This window comes from Zootoca vivipara, chromosome 10 (genome assembly GCF_965207765.1).
Source record: "Zootoca vivipara chromosome 10, rZooViv2.hap1.1, whole genome shotgun sequence".
Lineage (NCBI taxonomy): Eukaryota > Metazoa > Chordata > Lepidosauria > Squamata > Lacertidae > Zootoca > Zootoca vivipara.
Window position 1 is genome coordinate 13328876 of NC_142593.1, and position 19343 is coordinate 13348218.

At 40.5% G+C, this 19343-nt stretch overlaps 1 protein-coding gene across 1 annotated transcript in view; it reads left to right on the top strand.

Moving 5' to 3' along the window:
• FBN2 (fibrillin 2) overlaps nt 1–19343 on the top strand; it is a 139525-nt gene that overhangs the window by 109853 nt on the left and 10329 nt on the right. Inside the window, exons 41-59 of the mRNA XM_035099625.3 lie at nt 369–521; nt 1382–1450; nt 2396–2521; nt 3591–3716; nt 4228–4353; nt 4639–4755; nt 6184–6312; nt 7076–7195; nt 8112–8237; nt 10361–10513; nt 11251–11316; nt 12825–12950; nt 13073–13192; nt 13377–13499; nt 14932–15063; nt 15805–15930; nt 17037–17243; nt 18164–18289; nt 18820–18942. Coding sequence (XP_034955516.3) covers nt 369–521; nt 1382–1450; nt 2396–2521; nt 3591–3716; nt 4228–4353; nt 4639–4755; nt 6184–6312; nt 7076–7195; nt 8112–8237; nt 10361–10513; nt 11251–11316; nt 12825–12950; nt 13073–13192; nt 13377–13499; nt 14932–15063; nt 15805–15930; nt 17037–17243; nt 18164–18289; nt 18820–18942 — 2394 coding nt within the window. The remainder of the gene's footprint in view (nt 1–368; nt 522–1381; nt 1451–2395; nt 2522–3590; nt 3717–4227; nt 4354–4638; nt 4756–6183; nt 6313–7075; nt 7196–8111; nt 8238–10360; nt 10514–11250; nt 11317–12824; nt 12951–13072; nt 13193–13376; nt 13500–14931; nt 15064–15804; nt 15931–17036; nt 17244–18163; nt 18290–18819; nt 18943–19343) is intronic.

A 19343-nucleotide genomic window follows, 5' to 3' on the forward strand; every position in this document is an offset into this window, starting at 1 on the left:
CAATTAAGCATGCTTATAATGGCTGCTCACCCAGTCCCAGGGTTGGTGGTGGTTGCAGCCTGTCGCAGCCGCTTCTCGACTCCCGGGGGGTTGAAAATGCTTCCTCATGGCAACCAGCTAAAAATGAACCAATGACCCAATGACCCCATCATGGTTGGGAAGATCTAGCATCTGCCCCAATCCTCTTGAATAAAACACAGAGAATAGATCCAGCTGGAGTTGTTTTGTGTTCCAAAAGAGGAAAGTCAGCTGAAACAGGTGGCAACTAGATGTATAGGAAAAGAGAAGGTCGGTGCTCAAGTTCCAGTTGTTATATGTTTAATACTTTAAAATACCCATTTGAAAGCATGAGATTTCTACATGTACAGATATGAGAAAGAGCTTTTGCTATAGAAGCTACAATGGAACGGCTTGCGACAATGAACTCCCTTTCAACGTGACCAAGAGGATGTGTTGCTGCACCTATAACGTTGGGAAAGCCTGGAACAAACCTTGTGAACCATGTCCAACTCCAGGAACAGGTAAAAACTAGGCTTAACAGGGGATGTTGTATAGACTCTTGAGCCCAAATTAATATTAAGTTATATGCATCCCTTTCTGGACAGATATTCCTAGAGAGCCAATACAGTAATATATTATTCAATTATTTCCTTGGCAGTCAATTTAAGCAAACGCAATGTTCAGTAGCTGTTATACCTCCCAACAACCTCGTGAATAAATGTAGCTATCAGGGATATAAAAAATATTAGTTTCATTAGTTTCAGTTTCCTCGCTTTTTTCAGTTAGTTGAAAGTGCATGTGATAAACAGTTACCTGTATATTTCTTTCAGTGTTTGCTTAAAAGAAGTTTTCTTAAAAGAAAACACCGGAAGAAAGATAGAGGCAACTGTTTATCACATAGGATAAAACTTACGAAAACCCAATAACAGAGATATGTTCTTCTGTCTCTTTGATAACAATAGAGACATAAAGGAAAACAAAGCAGTGCAGTATTCCTTCGATCTGTATGGAAAGAGGAAATAAGAACTGAAAGGAACGTTTTTCCTTCCCCAGAAGTGTTCTAAGCCAGTGTCCTTCCTGTCACTAATCAAGATGGGAAGAGAGAAGAGCTCAAAGCCCATTAGTTGTACATTAAAATTACTAATGCTATATAATTCCACATTGGGGGTTTTCCTCGTCAGTACTGTCTTTCAGTTTCTAAATTCTGTCAACATTAAAGCTAAAACTTGGACTAAATAATGTAGGTATTTATGGCTGCATTGTGTGTGGGGATCCTCTTATTCAATAAAATGGATTACTGTTTTTGTAAATGGATTGTTTGTCCATGAGTTACTTTTATATTCAGCCTCCTTGATTCCACGCCACTTTCTTTCCTTTTAAGTTGAGTTCAAGTCAATATGTGGAAATATTCCTGGCTTCACATTTGACATCCACACAGGAAAAGCTGTTGGTAAGTTTTTAAACCTATGTTCAGAGTATTGAATGCAGCATGAATCTGAGAACTAGAGACTTTCCCCGCCTCCCCCTTTTGTTTTATTTATAAGATGTGTGGAAAACTAACATGACAGGGGAGACGTTTTCAGCTTTTTATGTATAAAGTTCCCCTATATGGATTCTTCCTTTATAACAACAACAACAACAACAAATTTTTATTTATACCCCGCCCTCCCCAGTCAAAACTGGAGCCTCATTTTAAAGTAGCCCAATTCAAAACCCTAAGGGAGGAAAAAATAGGGGTCAGACTAAGTCCAGCCCAAAGGTCAGGCAGAACAGCTCCATCTTGGCCCTGTGGAAAGATGTCAAATCCCGCAGGGCCCTGATCTCCTGTGAGAGAGCATTCCACCAAGTCGGGGCCAGTACTGAAAAAGCCCTGGCCCTAATTGAGACCAGTCTAACCACCTTATGGCTCGGGATCTCCAAAATGTTGTTATTTGTGGACCTTAAGGTCCTCCGTGGGGCATACTGGGAGAGGCGGTCCCGTAGGTACGAGGGTCCTAAGCCGCATAGGGCTTTAAAGGTCAAAACCAGCACCTTAAATCTAATCCTGTACTCCACCGGGAGCCAGTGCAGCTGGTAGAACACTGGATGAATGTGGTCCCTCGGCAGGGACCCCATAAGGAGCCTTGCCATGGCATTCTGCACCCAAGTTTCTGGGTGAGCTTCAAGGGCAGCCCCACATAAAGCGAGTTACAATAATCAAGCCTGGAGGTGACCGTCGCATGGATCACTGTGGCCATTGATTAAAATTAAATTGCTATATTCAATTTACTGTATTATATTTCTAGGTAAATTTATTACCACGTTATTTTCTTTATTTCATGCATAGAGAAACTATGAGAAAAAGCAGGGCTTGCTATTGCATTTGACTAATAAATATTGATTATTATTATTTTAGATATTGATGAATGTAAAGAGATCCCAGGGATTTGTGCAAATGGTGTTTGCATTAACCAGATTGGCAGCTTCCGCTGTGAATGCCCAACAGGATTCAGCTACAATGATCTGCTCTTGGTCTGTGAAGGTGATGTAAATCGTATTGTCTATGGTTTATCCTCATGGCATGAACCTTTTCAGCAACGGTCTCCGCTCCTACTTTACTGCAGCTCATAAGTGGGGGGGGGTTGGGAGGCGGGAATACACCTAGAAATCACACCTGCCTCCAAATCAGGCTCATGATCAAGAGGAACTGATTGTACTGACTGACTGACACAATGGCCTAACCTGGCTGTGTGGACCAGCAGAGAGGAAATGCAAGCTAACATACCATGCACATGTCTACTATGCAACTGTCTGTGATCTGCTCCAGTAAATTAGAGTCATGTGGATATCTCTTCAAAACAAAGCAGCAGTTATTTTTAATTATTAGAAAATAATAGAAAAATAGTGACTAATGAAAAGGTGTAGAAGTCTTTGAAAAAAATAAAGCTGTGCATCAGTTGATTCCTGACCTAGGTTTTGAAACTCTTATCAGTAATTCCATTAAGTGTTTGAACATGATCATTAGTTGCCCTTCCTTCCATGAATATAAGTATTTCTCTTTAAATCCATGTATTGTCTGGTCTCACAGGATTGTATTTATCTTCCTGGCAGATTTCTTAGAGAAAGGGAGGCAGGAACATTACTCAAAGCATTTGCTCTGTGTGTACAATGTGCCACATTCCTGCTGTTTGCAACAGTAGAATTTGTTAAATGCTATGATGAAAAATGTTCTGGAGTGGTATAGTTGTGGGATACACGAGTGTGCTTGGGTTCCTCCTCTAATTTTTAGTTTTTGTCAGTCTTCTTCTACCTCTTTGGCAGGAATCCTTTCTTTCCTCTTCCTTAGAGGATGTTGAACAAAGGTGTCTTCAATAATGTAGAGGGATGAACACAAAGATAAGGGATATAAGCACATTTAAGTTCCATTGATTTCAGTTGGTATGTTAAGATTGTGTTGAAAATTCTCTAATTGAAGTAAGTGGGATTTGAAAGTGGTTTAACATTAGCTGAATTACGCCCATTGCAATGTAGAGCACAAAAAGTATCTGAATGCCTTAAAGAGATGAAGGACACCTATACCGACATTTGACTAAGAATTATTGATGTTGCAGATATTGATGAATGCAGCAACGGTGACAATCTCTGTCAACGAAATGCAGATTGTATTAACAGCCCTGGTAGTTACCGCTGCGAATGTGCTGCAGGTTTCAAACTTTCACCCAATGGTGCCTGTGTTGGTAAGAAATAACTTGTGTTCACTATTTTGCTTAAGTCTTATTTTATATGGATATTCCCTCTAGAAAAGGCATGGCCAAACTTGGCCCTCCAGCTGTTTTGGGACTACAACTCCCATCATCCCTTACCACTGGTCCTGTTAGCTAGGGATGATGGGAGTTGTAGTCCCCAAACATCTGGAGGGCCAGATGGCTGCTCTAGAATATTGGCAGTTTTCCTGTTCTGAATTTGTATTTTGTGGTTTTTGCCCCCACACTTATATTCATAAATGGCAACGTCTGGAAAAGAAAACAATTATGTTGCTTCCCTAACTTTCTTGTCATGTCTAGCAGTAGCTGACTTAACACGAACAGACAAATAGTAGGCTTTTTGTGCTATGACTTACTTTATAAAATCGACATTTTAAGTTCACCTTCAGTAATCAGCAGATTGTAAAACGTGAGTAATGGATGAGCAATAACAAAACCACAAATCAATAATGTATACCACGGGTTTTGTGTATTTTTGTTATAGATCGCAATGAATGCCAGGAAATTCCTAATGTATGTAGCCATGGCACATGTGTCGATAAAGAGGGAAGTTACCACTGCATCTGTCAAAATGGCTTTAAGGCATCCCATGACCAAACTATGTGTATGGGTATGTTGAGAGAATGTTATCCATGTAAAAACGCAAATTAGAAAATCTAGAACACCTTAATTAATTGACGTTTTAGTGAGCAATGGTTGGGTTGATACTGTTATGTATTTATTTCAAATGAATATAAGCTATGTGTTGTCAGACAAATGTTGTAATTGCATTTGTTATATCATTGTGAAACTTTGAAATATAAAAAGGGGAGGGGAAAAATAAGCCAGTGGTTAAAGTTTCCTGAGATGATTCTACAAATAATAATTCCTTTGTATTAATGCCTTCTCTCTGCAGATGTTGATGAATGTGAAAGACATCCTTGTGGAAATGGAACATGTAAAAACACGGTTGGCTCATATAATTGTCTATGTTATCCAGGATTTGAGCTTACACATAATAATGACTGTATGGGTAAGAGAATCAAAAGAAAACTACACTTTTTCATTTAGGAAGAGGGATGGTGCAAGAAGTTCAAATAAAAACATGAAAATTTCTGCATTTTAACAGACAAATCTATTTAAGGTCTATACTCTGTTGTGGAAAGAATTTTTTTGGGGGGGGAAGTATTATACTATTTCAGCTTCAAACACCTTTTTTGATCTTTCAAGTAGCTGCAGGAACCACCAACTAGATCAGGACCACAACTTTGGGAAGAGAGAATTACATATGAGCCAGAAGTCATCTTTTCCATTGAAAAGGAGGGTTTCAGAATGGTCAGCAGGGGATGAACTTTGAGAATTTGGGATAGGGATCGCACAGTTTTCAGTTGTAAGGGAAGGCGATCCCCTGGGAAAGAAGTGACAGCAGTGGCTTTTCCCCTTTCTTTCTTTCTTTCTTTCTTTCTTTCTTTCTTTCTTTCTTTCTTTCTTTCTTTCTTTCTTTCAAAATGTAGTTGCTTCTGCTGCAAGTGGCAGCAGAGTTGCTCTTGGTGCCCCTTCCTATCTTTCCTTGGAATGACACTATGTTGTCACATAGCATCATCCTAGGGATATGATGTTGGTGTGGAACGGCAGTTTCTACTAACTGGGCCACCCACAGCAGCACTATAGCTGCTTGTGGTGGCAGAAAATTACACTGGGTGGGAAAAGACTGCTAGTGGGTCATTCCATATCAAGTGATCCAACTTTTTAAAATTGTGTCATCCAATTTTCTTTATATTTTGTACGCTTGTTGAATGATCAAAACTCAGTTTGAATCTAAAATTTTAATTTTTTATCTCATCCCATTATGAGGTGCTAAGAGCGTTTGAGATTTTTTTTAAAAATGGCAATTTCGGCTTTGCTGGACTACACAATAAACATAAAAGCTCAGCCCAGAACTGAGATACGTAAAAACTAAAAATACCAGAACTTCATGGGCTTTAATATGATATGTCACATGATGGGTTTACTTTAAAATTTAAATTTAAGTTACAAAATTGAAACCTTTAAAAAGTGATTAAAATTAATATAATTTAAAAATTCAAAAAAATTGTATTGATTATTTAATATTTCTAAGAGCTACCTCCAAAATTTCATCTTGGGATCTCAATGGGATCATTAAAAAAAAAACATTTTGTACATACACGCCTGCCTTATTGGGTTCTATTTAGGATAAATTGGTCTTCTTGGAGTAAAATATAACAGAATAAACCAGACTTCAAACTGTAATATCAGCTACTTCAGGCAATTCTTTAGAACGTTATTTAATTTAAAAGGTACCTGAAAAGCTAGTCAGGCTTTTCTTTTAAAAACATGTTCCAAAGCAGAGTTGTAGCTTGCAGTTATTGCATGATAGAATTAATGCTTTTTGTTGCCCTTGTTTTGTTAACCATTTTGTTGCTTTTTGTTAACCATTTAGATATTGATGAATGCAGTTCCTTCTTTGGGCAGGTGTGCAGAAATGGGAGGTGTTTCAATGAAATTGGTTCTTTCAAATGTTTATGTCATGAAGGTTATGAACTTACTCCAGATGGCAAGAACTGTATTGGTATGTATGAAAGCAACAACTACCTAGTGTCAATGTGCATTGATAGAACAGCAACCCTGTGCACACTTATCTGGGATTACATCCCATTGAATACAGTGTGACTTACTTTTGCATAAACATACAATTGTGCTGCTTTATTTACATTTGCACAATCATATGTTACAGTGTCTTTCAGTCACATATATCCTAGTGTCTTTCAATTTAAAAAAAGCTAAATAAGTTAAAGAAGCCCAACGAAAACACTTCCGGCAGGTATTTATGGATAGCTGTGAACTGCAGCTGAAACACAATCCTATACCAGACAAGTAAGACAGAGCCTTTCCCTCTTCTCAGGAAATCTCTGTTCTTCTACCAATTTTGGTTGATACATTGGCCTTATGTGGCTCTTGTATGCTTAACTGAACAGCAGAATTCATTGCAAAGGGGTGGGTAGGAACTTTTCCCCATCAGCAAGAGCTAGGGACGAGGAGTGCTATTGTTTCCGTTTGTTATGTATTTTTGTGTTTTTATATTGTAAACCGCTCTGTGATCTTTGGGTGAAGGGTGGTATATAAATTTTATTATTATCTATGTATAACAATAACAATAATAATTAATAGCTATTTACAGATGGGAGCAGTGTTACTTAACATAACAAAGGACAGACAAAAGTGTGGGAAGGAGGATCAATGATCTTGATCTAAATTTTTCTCTCTTATTGCATATTTAGACTGTAGGTAATCCTTCTAGAATCTCTAACATATTTTTTTCCTATTCTTTTGAGATATTAACGAGTGTGTGGTGCTTGCTGGCTCATGTTTCCCTGGTACATGTCAAAACTTGGAAGGATCTTTTAGGTGCATTTGCCCACCGGGATATGAAGTAAAAAGCGAAAGCTGCATTGGTAATGTTGCATTTTTTATTTTATTTTATTTTGAACTTCAGTACTAACACAGTAAAGTAATCCAAGTCTTTTTTTTTAAAAAAAAAAACCTTTCATAACATAGCATCTGGGGGCTGCAGTGAATATCATGTGCAAGACACCTGCTAGATTAGCACATAACACTAAGATAAATAATGTCTTAGTGAAAATGTGTGGGGTTTTGGCGAGGAGATGGCAACCACTGTGTTTCTTCGCAGTCGTCTTAGCATGGCATGATGCAGCAGTTGAGTCAAAGGCAGGTTTAGTGTGTTTTCTGAATTTGGACTTATACTTATAGAAAGACTCTCTTTCCCTTTAAGCGTGAGTTGTAAAAAAAAAAGTAAAGGACCCCTGACAGTTAAGTCTAGTCACGAACAACTCTGGGGTTGTGGCGCTCATCTCACTTTACCGGCAGAGGGAGCGGTTAATTCTTGGTTACAGCACATGGTTAAGGGTAAGGAAGATAGGATGCAAACAGCCCCCAACTACGTTATAATGGAACAGGAATAGACAAACCCCTGCCCCACCCCTCAAATGTTTCACAAGTTCTCATACTCACTTTCTTTTTTATGGGCAATTTCTTTCTGCCTTTCCCCAAATTGTTGCGGGGGGTGGGGGTGGGAATAACCAAATATACTGACACAGCCTTGGAGTAGACTTTATAAAGCAATTGCTGTTTTAAAACAGGACGAACTGGTTTGCTCATTTAAAAATCAATTATGCCTAATGCACTATTTCCTACCAGAGCTCTGGAAAATACACAAGATGACTAATGAATACCATTTTAGATTAATGTTGTAATCACATTTTCGTTTTAACCATCTTTAAAAAATTATTTATTTACAATCAAGTTGTGTATAAATTGTATGAAATAAATAAATAAATGATTTTTTTTCAGACATTGATGAATGCAATGAGGATCCCAACATCTGTCTCTTTGGATCCTGTACTAATACGCCAGGAGGATTCCAGTGCATCTGTCCTACAGGCTTTGTGATATCTGATAACGGCAGGAGATGTTTTGGTAAGCACAGTGGTTGTAGCAGGCCGTTAACAGTCAGCTCAAATATTCAGAAAGGAGGGCCATTCAGCAAACAATCATTTGCCTAAGTTGGGTCATCTCATGTTTATTTAAAGGAGTTCTGGGACCCAGGTGGACCCAGGTGGGATTGCCGCCCGCGCTGCCTGCAGGCTGGCCAATCCAGGTCCTGGGACCCAGGTGGCGCTGTGGTTAAACCACTGAGCCTAGGGCTTGCTGATCAGAAGGTCGGCGGTTCAAATCCCTGTGACGGGGTGAGCTCCCGTTGCTTGGTCCCAGCTCCTGCCAACCTAGCAGTTCGAAAGCACGTCAAAATGCAAGTAGATAAATAGGAACCGCTACAGCGGGAAGGTAAACGGCGTTTCCATGTGCTGCTCTGGTTTGCCAGAAGCGGCTTTGTCATGCTGGCCACATGACCTGGAAGCTATACGCCGGCTCCCTCGGCCAATAATGCGAGATGAGCGCGCAACCCCAGAGTCAGTCACAACTGGACCTAATGGTCAGGGGTCCCTTTACCTTACCTCACCTTTACACTTAAAAAAAAAATCAGGATGGCTAATATGATAATAAAAAGAAAATACAATCATTAACGCATGCAAAGATGAACATGCAATGCTTGAAATTTAAAACACAACACAAAGACAAACTTTGGCTAGACCAGTTGCTGTGGGCCCAGTTGCAGCAATAAAAGAAATACAAATACAATTTTAAAAGCAGTATGAATATTTAATGTAATGCAATCACAAATCCATGCTAAGCCCAGACCAGGCAAAAATGGATTTGAAGGCTTGCCTTGCCTAACACCAGTGCTTTTTTTCTAGAAAAAAAGGTGCAGGAACTCTCCCCCCCCTTTTTTTACAGACAACCCTAATTTGTTGAACTTTTTTTAGGGAGCAAATTGCCCAATCCATCCAAATGGACAAGAGCCCTATGACTTTAAAACAGCCACCTGTAATATTAGACTGAGATTAATTCAACAACAAACAAAATACTACACTGAGGCTTCTGGACGCCATGCTTTAAATGTCTTGGATGAAAGCTGGCTGTACAAAGATCCACTGGCTGACTTAGCACATGTGTGAGAGGGCAAAACACTCAAGCTCAACACACATGCACACCCAAAACCTGAGATTCCGACCTGGCGATGCTCCTTGCTAAAGCGACAAGGCAGAACGGGGCTTCCTGCACTGTGCACTGCCTCACAGCTGGTTCACTGGGGGGGTCGCAGCTCCAACGCGCCTCTCAGCTGTTTCCCTGGCTGGTTCCTACGGTTCCACAGTGAGCAGCAGGAGTAAAGGAATGCACTGAAGCAAAGCCCTAAAAACCGACTGCCCTGCCAAGTGGCCAGGCAAAGTTGGGGGGGGGGGAAGGTTGCAGGCATGGGGTTCCCCACTGAGGGGTAGCGACGCCGTGCTCCCGCCTAGCCTCAGCAATCCCGAACGCTAAGGGTAACCAAACAAAAGAAGCCGGGGGGGGGGGGGAGAGAACAAAGAACCAAAGCAAAAACAGCAAACCAACGAGGAAAACCGATGCAGCTGGTGAGCAAAGAGAGGGATTCCTGTCCGCGCCCATGCTTAAGAATTGCAGGACACATCTCCAGGCCGGCCGGATTGGCCAGCCTGCAGGCAGCGCGGGCGGCAATCCCACCTATTGCTCAGGGTCTTACCACCCAGCCCCTCATAAGAGTTCCATCAGCTCATGGAACCAGCCATGCCCGCAACCCCACCTCCTCTTCAAGGCGGAAGTGGCTTTGTCAAATAATACTTGAAGGAGATACAACTGAGTATTAAAAGACATTATGGGGTGGGTAGATGGAGAGGGATTGAAGGATGATGGGGGGTGGGTGGGGAAGAGAGTGAACTATGTCATTTTTTGATAGAAATATTTTCACTACAAAGGTAATTTTTCAGGGGTGGGTGGGTGGGTCCTGAAATGTTCTCCAGCAACTCCTGCTCAGAGGTTTCCCACACCTAGTATAAGCAGACTGAAAGGGCTTTAGTGCATGGAAAAGGCATTACAAAATAATAATGCCTCCTGCTGATAGAGGTTCAGGCAGGAATTCCCACGCAAGTGAGAGGTGAAACCGTGGCATTTTGTTTCCCCCCTAGATACACGGCAAAGCTTCTGCTTCACTAACTTTGAGAATGGCAAGTGCTCCGTGCCGAAAGCATTTAACACCACAAAGGCAAAGTGCTGCTGCAGCAAGATGCCAGGAGAAGGATGGGGTGATCCCTGTGAACTTTGTCCTAAGGAAGAAAAAGGTAAAGAAAAAACATGTGCTGGCTTTAGGACTGTGCAATAAATCATCATACATTTGAATAACAGTATTGGAAATAATCGTGCTAAGTGTTGCAACAGGGATGTGGGTGGCGCTGTGGTCTAAACCACTAAGCCTCTTGGGCTTGCTGATCAGAAGGTCGGCGGTTCAAATCTCCGTGACGGGATGAGCTCCGTGACGGGATGAGAGGCAGTAGTAAAAAAACAACTGGCATATAGAGCCTTTACTTGTCAAACCAGATCCTTGATCCAATTTCCAATAGTTCAATGGAGCTACTCTAAGTAAGTGGTTTCTATCGACTAACATTGAATTACTATACAATGAGCAATAAAATAACTGGATCTTTGGGGCAAGGGGGAGATGTGTTTTAAATGTATGGCGTATATGGAACCAATATCATCACAGGAAACTGGAGCTGGCTAAACATGGGTTAAAATCCAGTAAAGCAATCGGTGTCTTTTGGGTTTTGCTATTGGCTTAGATTAAAAACTGAATATTGATTACAGCTACAGTTGCCGATTACTTTATGAATGTGGCACTTATTACGCAGTACTGTATTCGGATATGGAAGAAAAATAGGGGGGGGCCTTCTTTTGTAGCACTTGTGAAAAGCATATATGTGTGCCTGTTATTGCTTTAATTGGCCATAGCCAGCTGTATAATCATTGCCATTTTTATTCCCTATGTGGTGCTGATGTTCCAAAAAATGTTCTTGTGCAGTTGCCTTCCAGGATTTGTGTCCATTTGGTCATGGGACTATACCTGGGATTGATGATACACGAGAAGGTATTGGTTTTACTTTGATATCACTTTAAAACTATTTAGCTCTTTAATGAATTATACTACAGCATTCTCTGGCTTTTAGAAAGAAAGTTGTGTTGCTTTTTCAGATACGAATAATATTCCTGATTAGGGGGAGATGACATAAATCTTCCTCCAGAAAACGTCCTTACTTTCTCTTATTGGTGAATGGTCACATGGCAGCAGAAGTTAGTATAGGCCTAGGATAGCAGATGCAGCTCACAGGATTTATACTCTATGCACTATAATCACTATACAGTATTGGCCTGAATATAAGCCGCACCTTTAAAATTAGAAGGGTGGGGAGGGAAAAATACCCAAATATAAGCCACTCCATTCCTCACTGCTCCTGGCTGCATTCTGGGCGGTGGCGGCAGCGGGGCACGCACACATCATTGCCAGCAGCCTTTCCCCTTCCTCGTTTTCTCCCTTCCTGGCCTTGGGGGAGAAGATGGGGAACTACGCACGGGGCGGGCACCGCTTTTCCGTGCTCCTGGTGCTGTTTGCCCCGCGCTTCTGGCTGCATACCGTAAGGTTGCGAATATAAGCCACAATTTTAACTTTTCACGGTCAGAAGGGGGGGGGGAGTGAGGCTTATATTCAGGCCAATACGGTAATTTCTATCCAGTTCTTCTGTTTAGAGAAGTTTTTTGGAACCTCAATTCCCATCACCCCTGACCGCTGGTTCTGTTAGCTAGGGATGATGGGAGTTGTAGTCCCAAAACAGCCGGAGGGCCCAAGTTTGGCCACCACTGGTTTAGAACAACCAAAGTGACTTACGACAAATTAAAATACTATCAAATAGAAATTTGAAACAAAGCAGAACACTACAATACATGCAACTCCAGGGGTTATGTTCCAAGGCACCATGGGTTTAAATGAAATTGCATATATTTGAAACACCGTTGAAAAAGCCTGCAAACATGCCATTCCGCCCCTGCCTTGTTCCGCCCCTTTTTGTGATGTTTTCAGGTCACTTCCAGGTTTGACACAATGCACGTGTGGGCATTTGCGCACTTATCGGACCCACCTAAAACGTTCACTATTGTACTAAAAACAACAGCACTAAAACACCAAATGGGCAGCAGTTCATTTTTTTGTGTATCAAGTTTTTCCTTAAAAAAAATAAAAAAGACCAAATCATTTTTTTACAGCAACAAATCACAAAATATAAACCATTGGAAGTTTAAAACATTTTAAGCAACTGTCTAAAGACAGGGAGAGAGGGTGTCTGGCAGATCTCCACTGGGAACGAATTGTTAATCAGAGAAGCAAAGCAAATGTCCTTAATAACAATGCTTTTTAATTCATTTATTTTCTCCACGTTTTTGGCATAAGAAATAATTGTTTCCTTTTTATTCATTTATTCCTCTTTGGGAGGGTAAAGGGAATTCTATTACTGTCCAATAAAATGTGTATCTGTTATACTAAAGGAATCCCGAGATGGATAACAGAACAGTACAAATGATTTGATGCTACTTTCTTGTTTCTAGATGTCAACGAATGCCTTGAGAGCCCAGGCATTTGTTCCAACGGTCACTGCATAAACACAGATGGATCCTTCCGTTGTGAATGCCCTTTGGGATACAAGCTAGATTACACCGGAGTGCGTTGTGTAGGTGTGTGCCGATTCAAAGCTATATGTAAAATCTGTTTGTTTCATGCGTTGTAATCTTTAAAGCTTCATGAACTTGACCTGCATCCCAGTTTTCAAAAGATTGTTTTACTTGTTATACCCTAGATACCGATGAATGTTCAATTGGTAATCCATGTGGAAATGGCACGTGTTCCAATGTTATTGGTAGCTTTGAATGTAATTGCCTTGACGGGTTTGAACCTGGGCCAATGATGAACTGCGAAGGTAAATTATAATTTGTTTTATCTTCTGACTACATTTGGGCAACTAACCTGCTTTGAATCTTTATCTGATTCCCTTTACTGCCAAAGGGGATTAAAAATAAGAAAGAGTGGCTTGTTTGTTTTTTTATTTTTGGAAGGAGGTTTTTAAGGACTGGATAACACTGGTGTTGTTTCTGTTTGTTTAGACATAAATGAATGCGTACAAAACCCGTTGCTGTGTGCTTTCCGCTGCATAAACACATATGGTTTCTATGAATGCACCTGTCCAGTGGGCTATGAATTAAGAGAGGACCAAAAAATGTGTAAAGGTATGGATGTGGGTTTTTTTTTAAAAAAAGATATTTTTTATTTCAAAATGTATCACTTACATTTTACTTAACAAAGACAAGAAGAAAGCACCCTTCAGTGCTTTGGCCACTTTGAATTACTTTGTACCCCTCTGTGCCTTCATTGCCTTAATTTCACTTGCCAGTTTTGTTGGGCTTGCTTGCACCTCTAGTGGACAAAAGCAGGAATAGTTTTTTCAGGAAATAGGCCTGCCCCTCCTCAGTTTTTTGCTCCTGCCTCCACAAAGCAGTCATGTTCCCTTTGGTCCCTCTCACTTCTTCATCCTAGTTCAGAGTTTCTCACATCAGTCTTTAACCTCTTAATTCTCATCTTCTCTATCCTATATACATGCATGTGTGTATTGTCAAATCTCCTCCTCCTCCTCCACTGTGACTGACTTTGGAAGAGGGAGAAATGGTGGCTTGCCCAGGGCTTTTACGTCCAGAGATCTTTTTTATTATTATTATTTCACTGGTTGGATGCAGCAGCGGATCACGACAGGGATTGGTAACAGCCAGGATGTCAGAAGCCTTGACGTCCCAACCTAGCAATTCTACACTGGCAAGTGAAATAGTACTGTTATACCTACCTGAGGGGTAGATTTCCTTGTCCAGTTAGCATCACTGGGGCCACACCCTTCTATGCCCTGTGACACCGATTGCCACCTCTGCTTGCCCAACTGGACTTTGCTGTTTGTTTGTTGTAGGGAGTAGGTTAACACTGTTCTGAGTTTCAGTTCTGGCCAGTTCATTCTCAGCGAATATGCAAAACTGAGGAGGGGCTAGCCTATGTCCTGAAAAACCTACTCCTTCCTTTGTCCACTAGAGGCACAAATAAGCCCAACTCAGTGATGCTACACTGGACATGCAAATCTACTTTTCAGGTAGGTACAAATGGTACTTCCTACCTCTTTCCTGTTTGGGCAATCATGAACATTTTCACCCTCATCCCTTAGGGATGATTTATCATCAGCTGGAAACTCTTCAGCTCTTTTTCCTTTTTCCTTTTGAAGGTGCTCTGCTCTTCTTTTATTTTAAGCTCCCCACTATCTGGTTTGCATTCTGGTTCAAGTGGAGTCAGTCCCTTTTGTATAGGCATGACTTGTTCCAAAAATTACCCTAAACTGTTCCCCGGTGCTTAACAAATTGAACCCCTCTTCCCAACATGACTGGCTCATCCACATTTTGAGACTCCTTGTTTCGTATGTCTAGCTGGCCCTGTGCATGGAATGGACATTTCAGAGAAAGTGACCCTTCCCCATCTGTGCAAGACAGTATACTCACCTAAGTCCCCTTATACTCTATGCTGTTTACTTTGGGGTGCATATGTATAGGAGTCTACTGACAGAATATTGTCCCCGGAACAAATAGTAGATTGATGTCCTAAACATATACATTCCTTTATTTTTTAAAGATCTTGATGAATGCGCAGAAGGTCTACACGACTGTGAATCAAGAGGTATGATGTGCAAAAATCTGATAGGAACTTTCATGTGCATCTGCCCTCCTGGAATGACCCGCAGACCAGATGGAGAAGGTTGCATGGGTAGGTATTAAGATAGGGTGCTTCAAGAAAAAAACTTGAGCCTATTTAACTCAGTATTCCTGTATTACCCAGTGACTGTTATGAATAAAAGTTAATGTATATTATGACTTTTTCTGATCTATTGTTAGTGCACATAATAGACACAATATTTGTATGCAGTGTTTCCTAACGTACACATTTATTCAAGCAGTGTCCCTGATATTAGGTTTTTTTGTATGTTCCTTTCACTAACCTATGGATTTGATGCACACTTCTAATGTGTGCTCATTTTTTGGTTGGTAAGCTTCACAAAATTGAGAGAAGTGTGAATTTTGAAGGACAGCTGCATTTCAGTTGGCATATTGCTTTGGGAAGTACGAATTAGGTAGGTTTCCGTTAAATTGTGAACTGAACTGAATTTCTCCCCTATCCCTAATATATGCTGAGCATAAGCTGGGAGTTTACAGCATTAATTCTGATGTTTCTTACTTCCTATCAGTTTTCTAGGAGAACCCTCAGCACCATAGCATTGGATTATTACAGAGAGTAAATCAGGCTCCTAGATCTCAGACTTATTTCTAGCAACACTCTCTGCCTCAAATTATTATTGTCCTTCTCCAGCCTCAATTAGCATATTCCTTAGAGAAGAGGGAACAGGAAACCCAACTGAGAGATCTTAAGTTGTTGATTATATTGGTATCATTTAACTGGCATTGTGATTCTGTACATTAATTATTTTTTGTTTCTGTATTTGTGATAAAGATGAAAATGAATGCCGCACCAAGCCAGGTATCTGTGAAAATGGCCACTGTGTCAACATTATTGGAAGTTACAGGTGTGAATGCAATGAAGGTTTCCAGTCAAGTTCATCTGGAACTGAATGCATTGGCAAGTAAACCTACAGTCCATTATTTTCTGTTCAAATGAAGGGAGTATTTAAGAAATCTTTGCCAGTTTGGATATAAGTGGTAGTTGACTGAAACAAAATCTTTTGTATCTGTCTTATCTACAAGGAAGGGAAATGAAAAGATTATCCTCCTCTGTTTGCTAAAAAATAAAAAAATACCAGACAGGTGGTTTGAGAGAAAATTAATTAAATTAGGAAAGCTGGAGACTTTCATGCATGCAATGTTCCATTTTCAGGATTGCCCTACTGTCAAGCTATCCTGTCATATGTCAACAGAGAGGTGTACTTTTGCAAGAGCTTTACTGTATACATTGCTCACTTGTTCAGGATACAGACTGGATTTTTCCCATTATATTGCTAAGAGATAGAGCTCAGGACACAGATTAATATAGCATGCCCATAGTTTTCTGAGAGAATTATCTTTGATGGTGATAAAGCTATTAAATTTCATAATTAACATTTAGATTCCAACATATCTACCTTACACGTTTTGCTTACAAATTTGGTAAATAAACGCCATTGTAATCTTACTTTACATGAATAAAATGCATAAAAACAAGGAAGGTAAACATCAGTGTATTGTAACTACTAAAAGTATACCAGTATTTGGATTTTGGCTTACAGAACTTATGGGCATGTATGTAGTATTAAAATGAAATAGTATTTTGTGAGTGGTATTTAAAATTATGTATTGAAAAACCACATTATGGTACAAAAAATGGACCCGTTTATAATTCTAATAAAATAGATTTGTCTGTTTTCAGGTAGTATTCTGTGATGAAGTATGATAATTTGGAAAAGGACTTGCTGGCTAATTGGATAAAATGGTTACATAGAACATGATACCCTTTTCTTCCCAGGCATTTAACCTGGAAAAATTACAATTGTGGGATATTTGTTGTTATTATTATTATACTACCATCACAACAGAAGTCCTCATGTCAACTCTAGAAATATATGTAAATGTTGTATTAATGCAAATAAAAGCTGATTGTGCTAAACATTAAGCCACTATTAGAACCATTGCTAAACAAGGAAGTGCACCTTGTTCTAATCCACATGTTGCTACTTCACATTCACTTCACAGATAACCGTGAAGGCTTCTGCTTTGCTGAAGTCTTGCAGACAATGTGCCAGATGGCTTCTAGCAGCCGGAACCTTGTCACAAAATCAGAGTGCTGTTGTGATGGAGGCAGAGGCTGGGGCAATCAGTGTGAGGTTTGCCCACTCCCAGGAACAACTCAGTACAAGAAACTTTGCCCACATGGTCCCGGGTACACCACAGATGGACGAGGTACTGTTTGATAGATAAGTTTGATAAATGGGTCTTATTTGATTTTTCCTAATTTGCTGAGAAGTATTTTATTCTCAAACAGGAGTAGATAGCTAACACTAAAGTTAAAAATAACAGACAAAAAGCTTTCTACAAACCAAAAATTCATTGATTTTGTGTGTATGTTGATGGTGTTGTAAATTAAACACAACTGCGCAGACGTTTCTCTTAGCAGAACACTCCGAATGAATATCTAGTTTCTTTTGTCTGAGGGACACAAACGACTACCCCACTTTCGGACAATAAGGAGCAGTCGAGGGAGTAGAGTGCCTGCAATTTCTGCAATGTGCCCTGCTGGCATGCTACTCATAGTTTATTTTAACTATGGTTTAATGTGACATGCAAAATGGGCCACCTATCATATACTATTGTAGTTTTCAAATTTTATTCATTCCAATTTATGCTGGGGAGATATGAATTCTGTTAAGTAGCTAGGCAAATGGTTTGGTATTTGTGTGACAAGCCTACACATTCTACCGTACTTAACGCAATGAAAGTAAACTCAGAATTTGACAATAAGGTATTGTCGAAAGATAAATAATTTGTTTGAAAAATTGTGTAATACATTCCTAAGCAAAGAAAGGTGCAGTTTTATAGTTTCTGAGGGGACATTCCAAGCATAATAGAGTGGCTTGGGTTTATCCTTCTAAGGGAGACAATTGGGGGGGGGGGGTTAAACTGGGCTTGGAGTTTTTTTTTTTTAAAGAGTCTACACTCCTCTGTTTATTGCCATGAAATACTGTTTGTCCAGCCTCCTTTCCCCCTGCCAGTAGTGTGCAGAATGAGGCAATTAGACTATGCTCCACATCAAGATTGCATCCTTAGTTGCTTATGCTACAGTAAGAAATGTTATTTTTGAAATATTTCCTGTTATTCCACAGATATTGATGAGTGTAAAGTCATGCCAAGTCTATGTAGGCATGGTCAATGTATCAATACCATGGGCTCTTTCAGATGCTTTTGTAAAGTTGGCTACACCACTGATATTAGTGGTACTTCTTGTGTGGGTAAGTTTTACCACCGACTTCAAATTCATTCTTTTTGGTTGACTTTAAAACAGCCTTGTAGCCTTCCTTGTTGCTCCATTACATAAGTGAATGAACACTTTGCAGTACAAAATGGGGACACTTCTGGCCACACAGCCCTAAGTGCCAATTTCCTCCTGTAAACTGTGGAACAGTAACAACTGGATTACAAAAAAGCTGCAAGTGTGTGACGCAGGGGTTGCTATCGCCGTCTAAGCAGACCAATCCCACTCCATATCAGTCCCATATCTGGGGTTTAGGAAAGGAAGCAGAGGTCATATTGGCGCTATCCTGAAATATAGTAATATTACGGATGTTAGGAGAAAGATTCACCCATTTTGTGCATTTGGTGACTGAATGTGTATCCCATATTTACACCAAATAGCTCTTAGCACACACCTGTTTTTCTTTTCAATATTTCCCCTATGAGGGGGGAATAGTCATTTCTTTGTGTCTTTAGATAATATTTCCAGCAAGAAACTGCATTACTAATAGTTCATTATCCTACTTAGATCTTGATGAATGCTCCCAGTCTCCCAAACCATGCAACTTTATCTGCAAGAACAGTGAAGGAAGTTACCAGTGTTCTTGCCCACGTGGCTATATCCTGCAAGAAGATGGAAAAACCTGTAGAGGTTAGTGGCTGAGTCTCTGATGGGTTGCTTTTATTCGTTCATTCCTTTTTGTGTAAGGAACCTTGCAAGACGAATTTAATTCATTCCACGGGTTGATTCGTTTTGCGAAAAATTCGTCTTGCAAATCGCGTCTTGCAAATCGCGTCTTGCAAATGTGTTCCTATGGGCTCCGGGGGAATGGCAGTGGCAGCGGGGCTTCCTCGGGGAAGGCAGGCAGGCGGAAAGCAGCCCCAGAGCTGAAGCGCAGCGGGCGCTGCTTGCCGCCTGCCTGCCTTCCCCGAGGAAGCCCTGCTGCCGCCGCCAGTCCTTTGCTCGGGGGACTGGCAGCGGCGCTTCCTCGGGGAAGGCAGGCAGGCAGGCGGCAAGAAGCGTCCGCTGCGCTTCAGCTCCGGGGCTGCTTT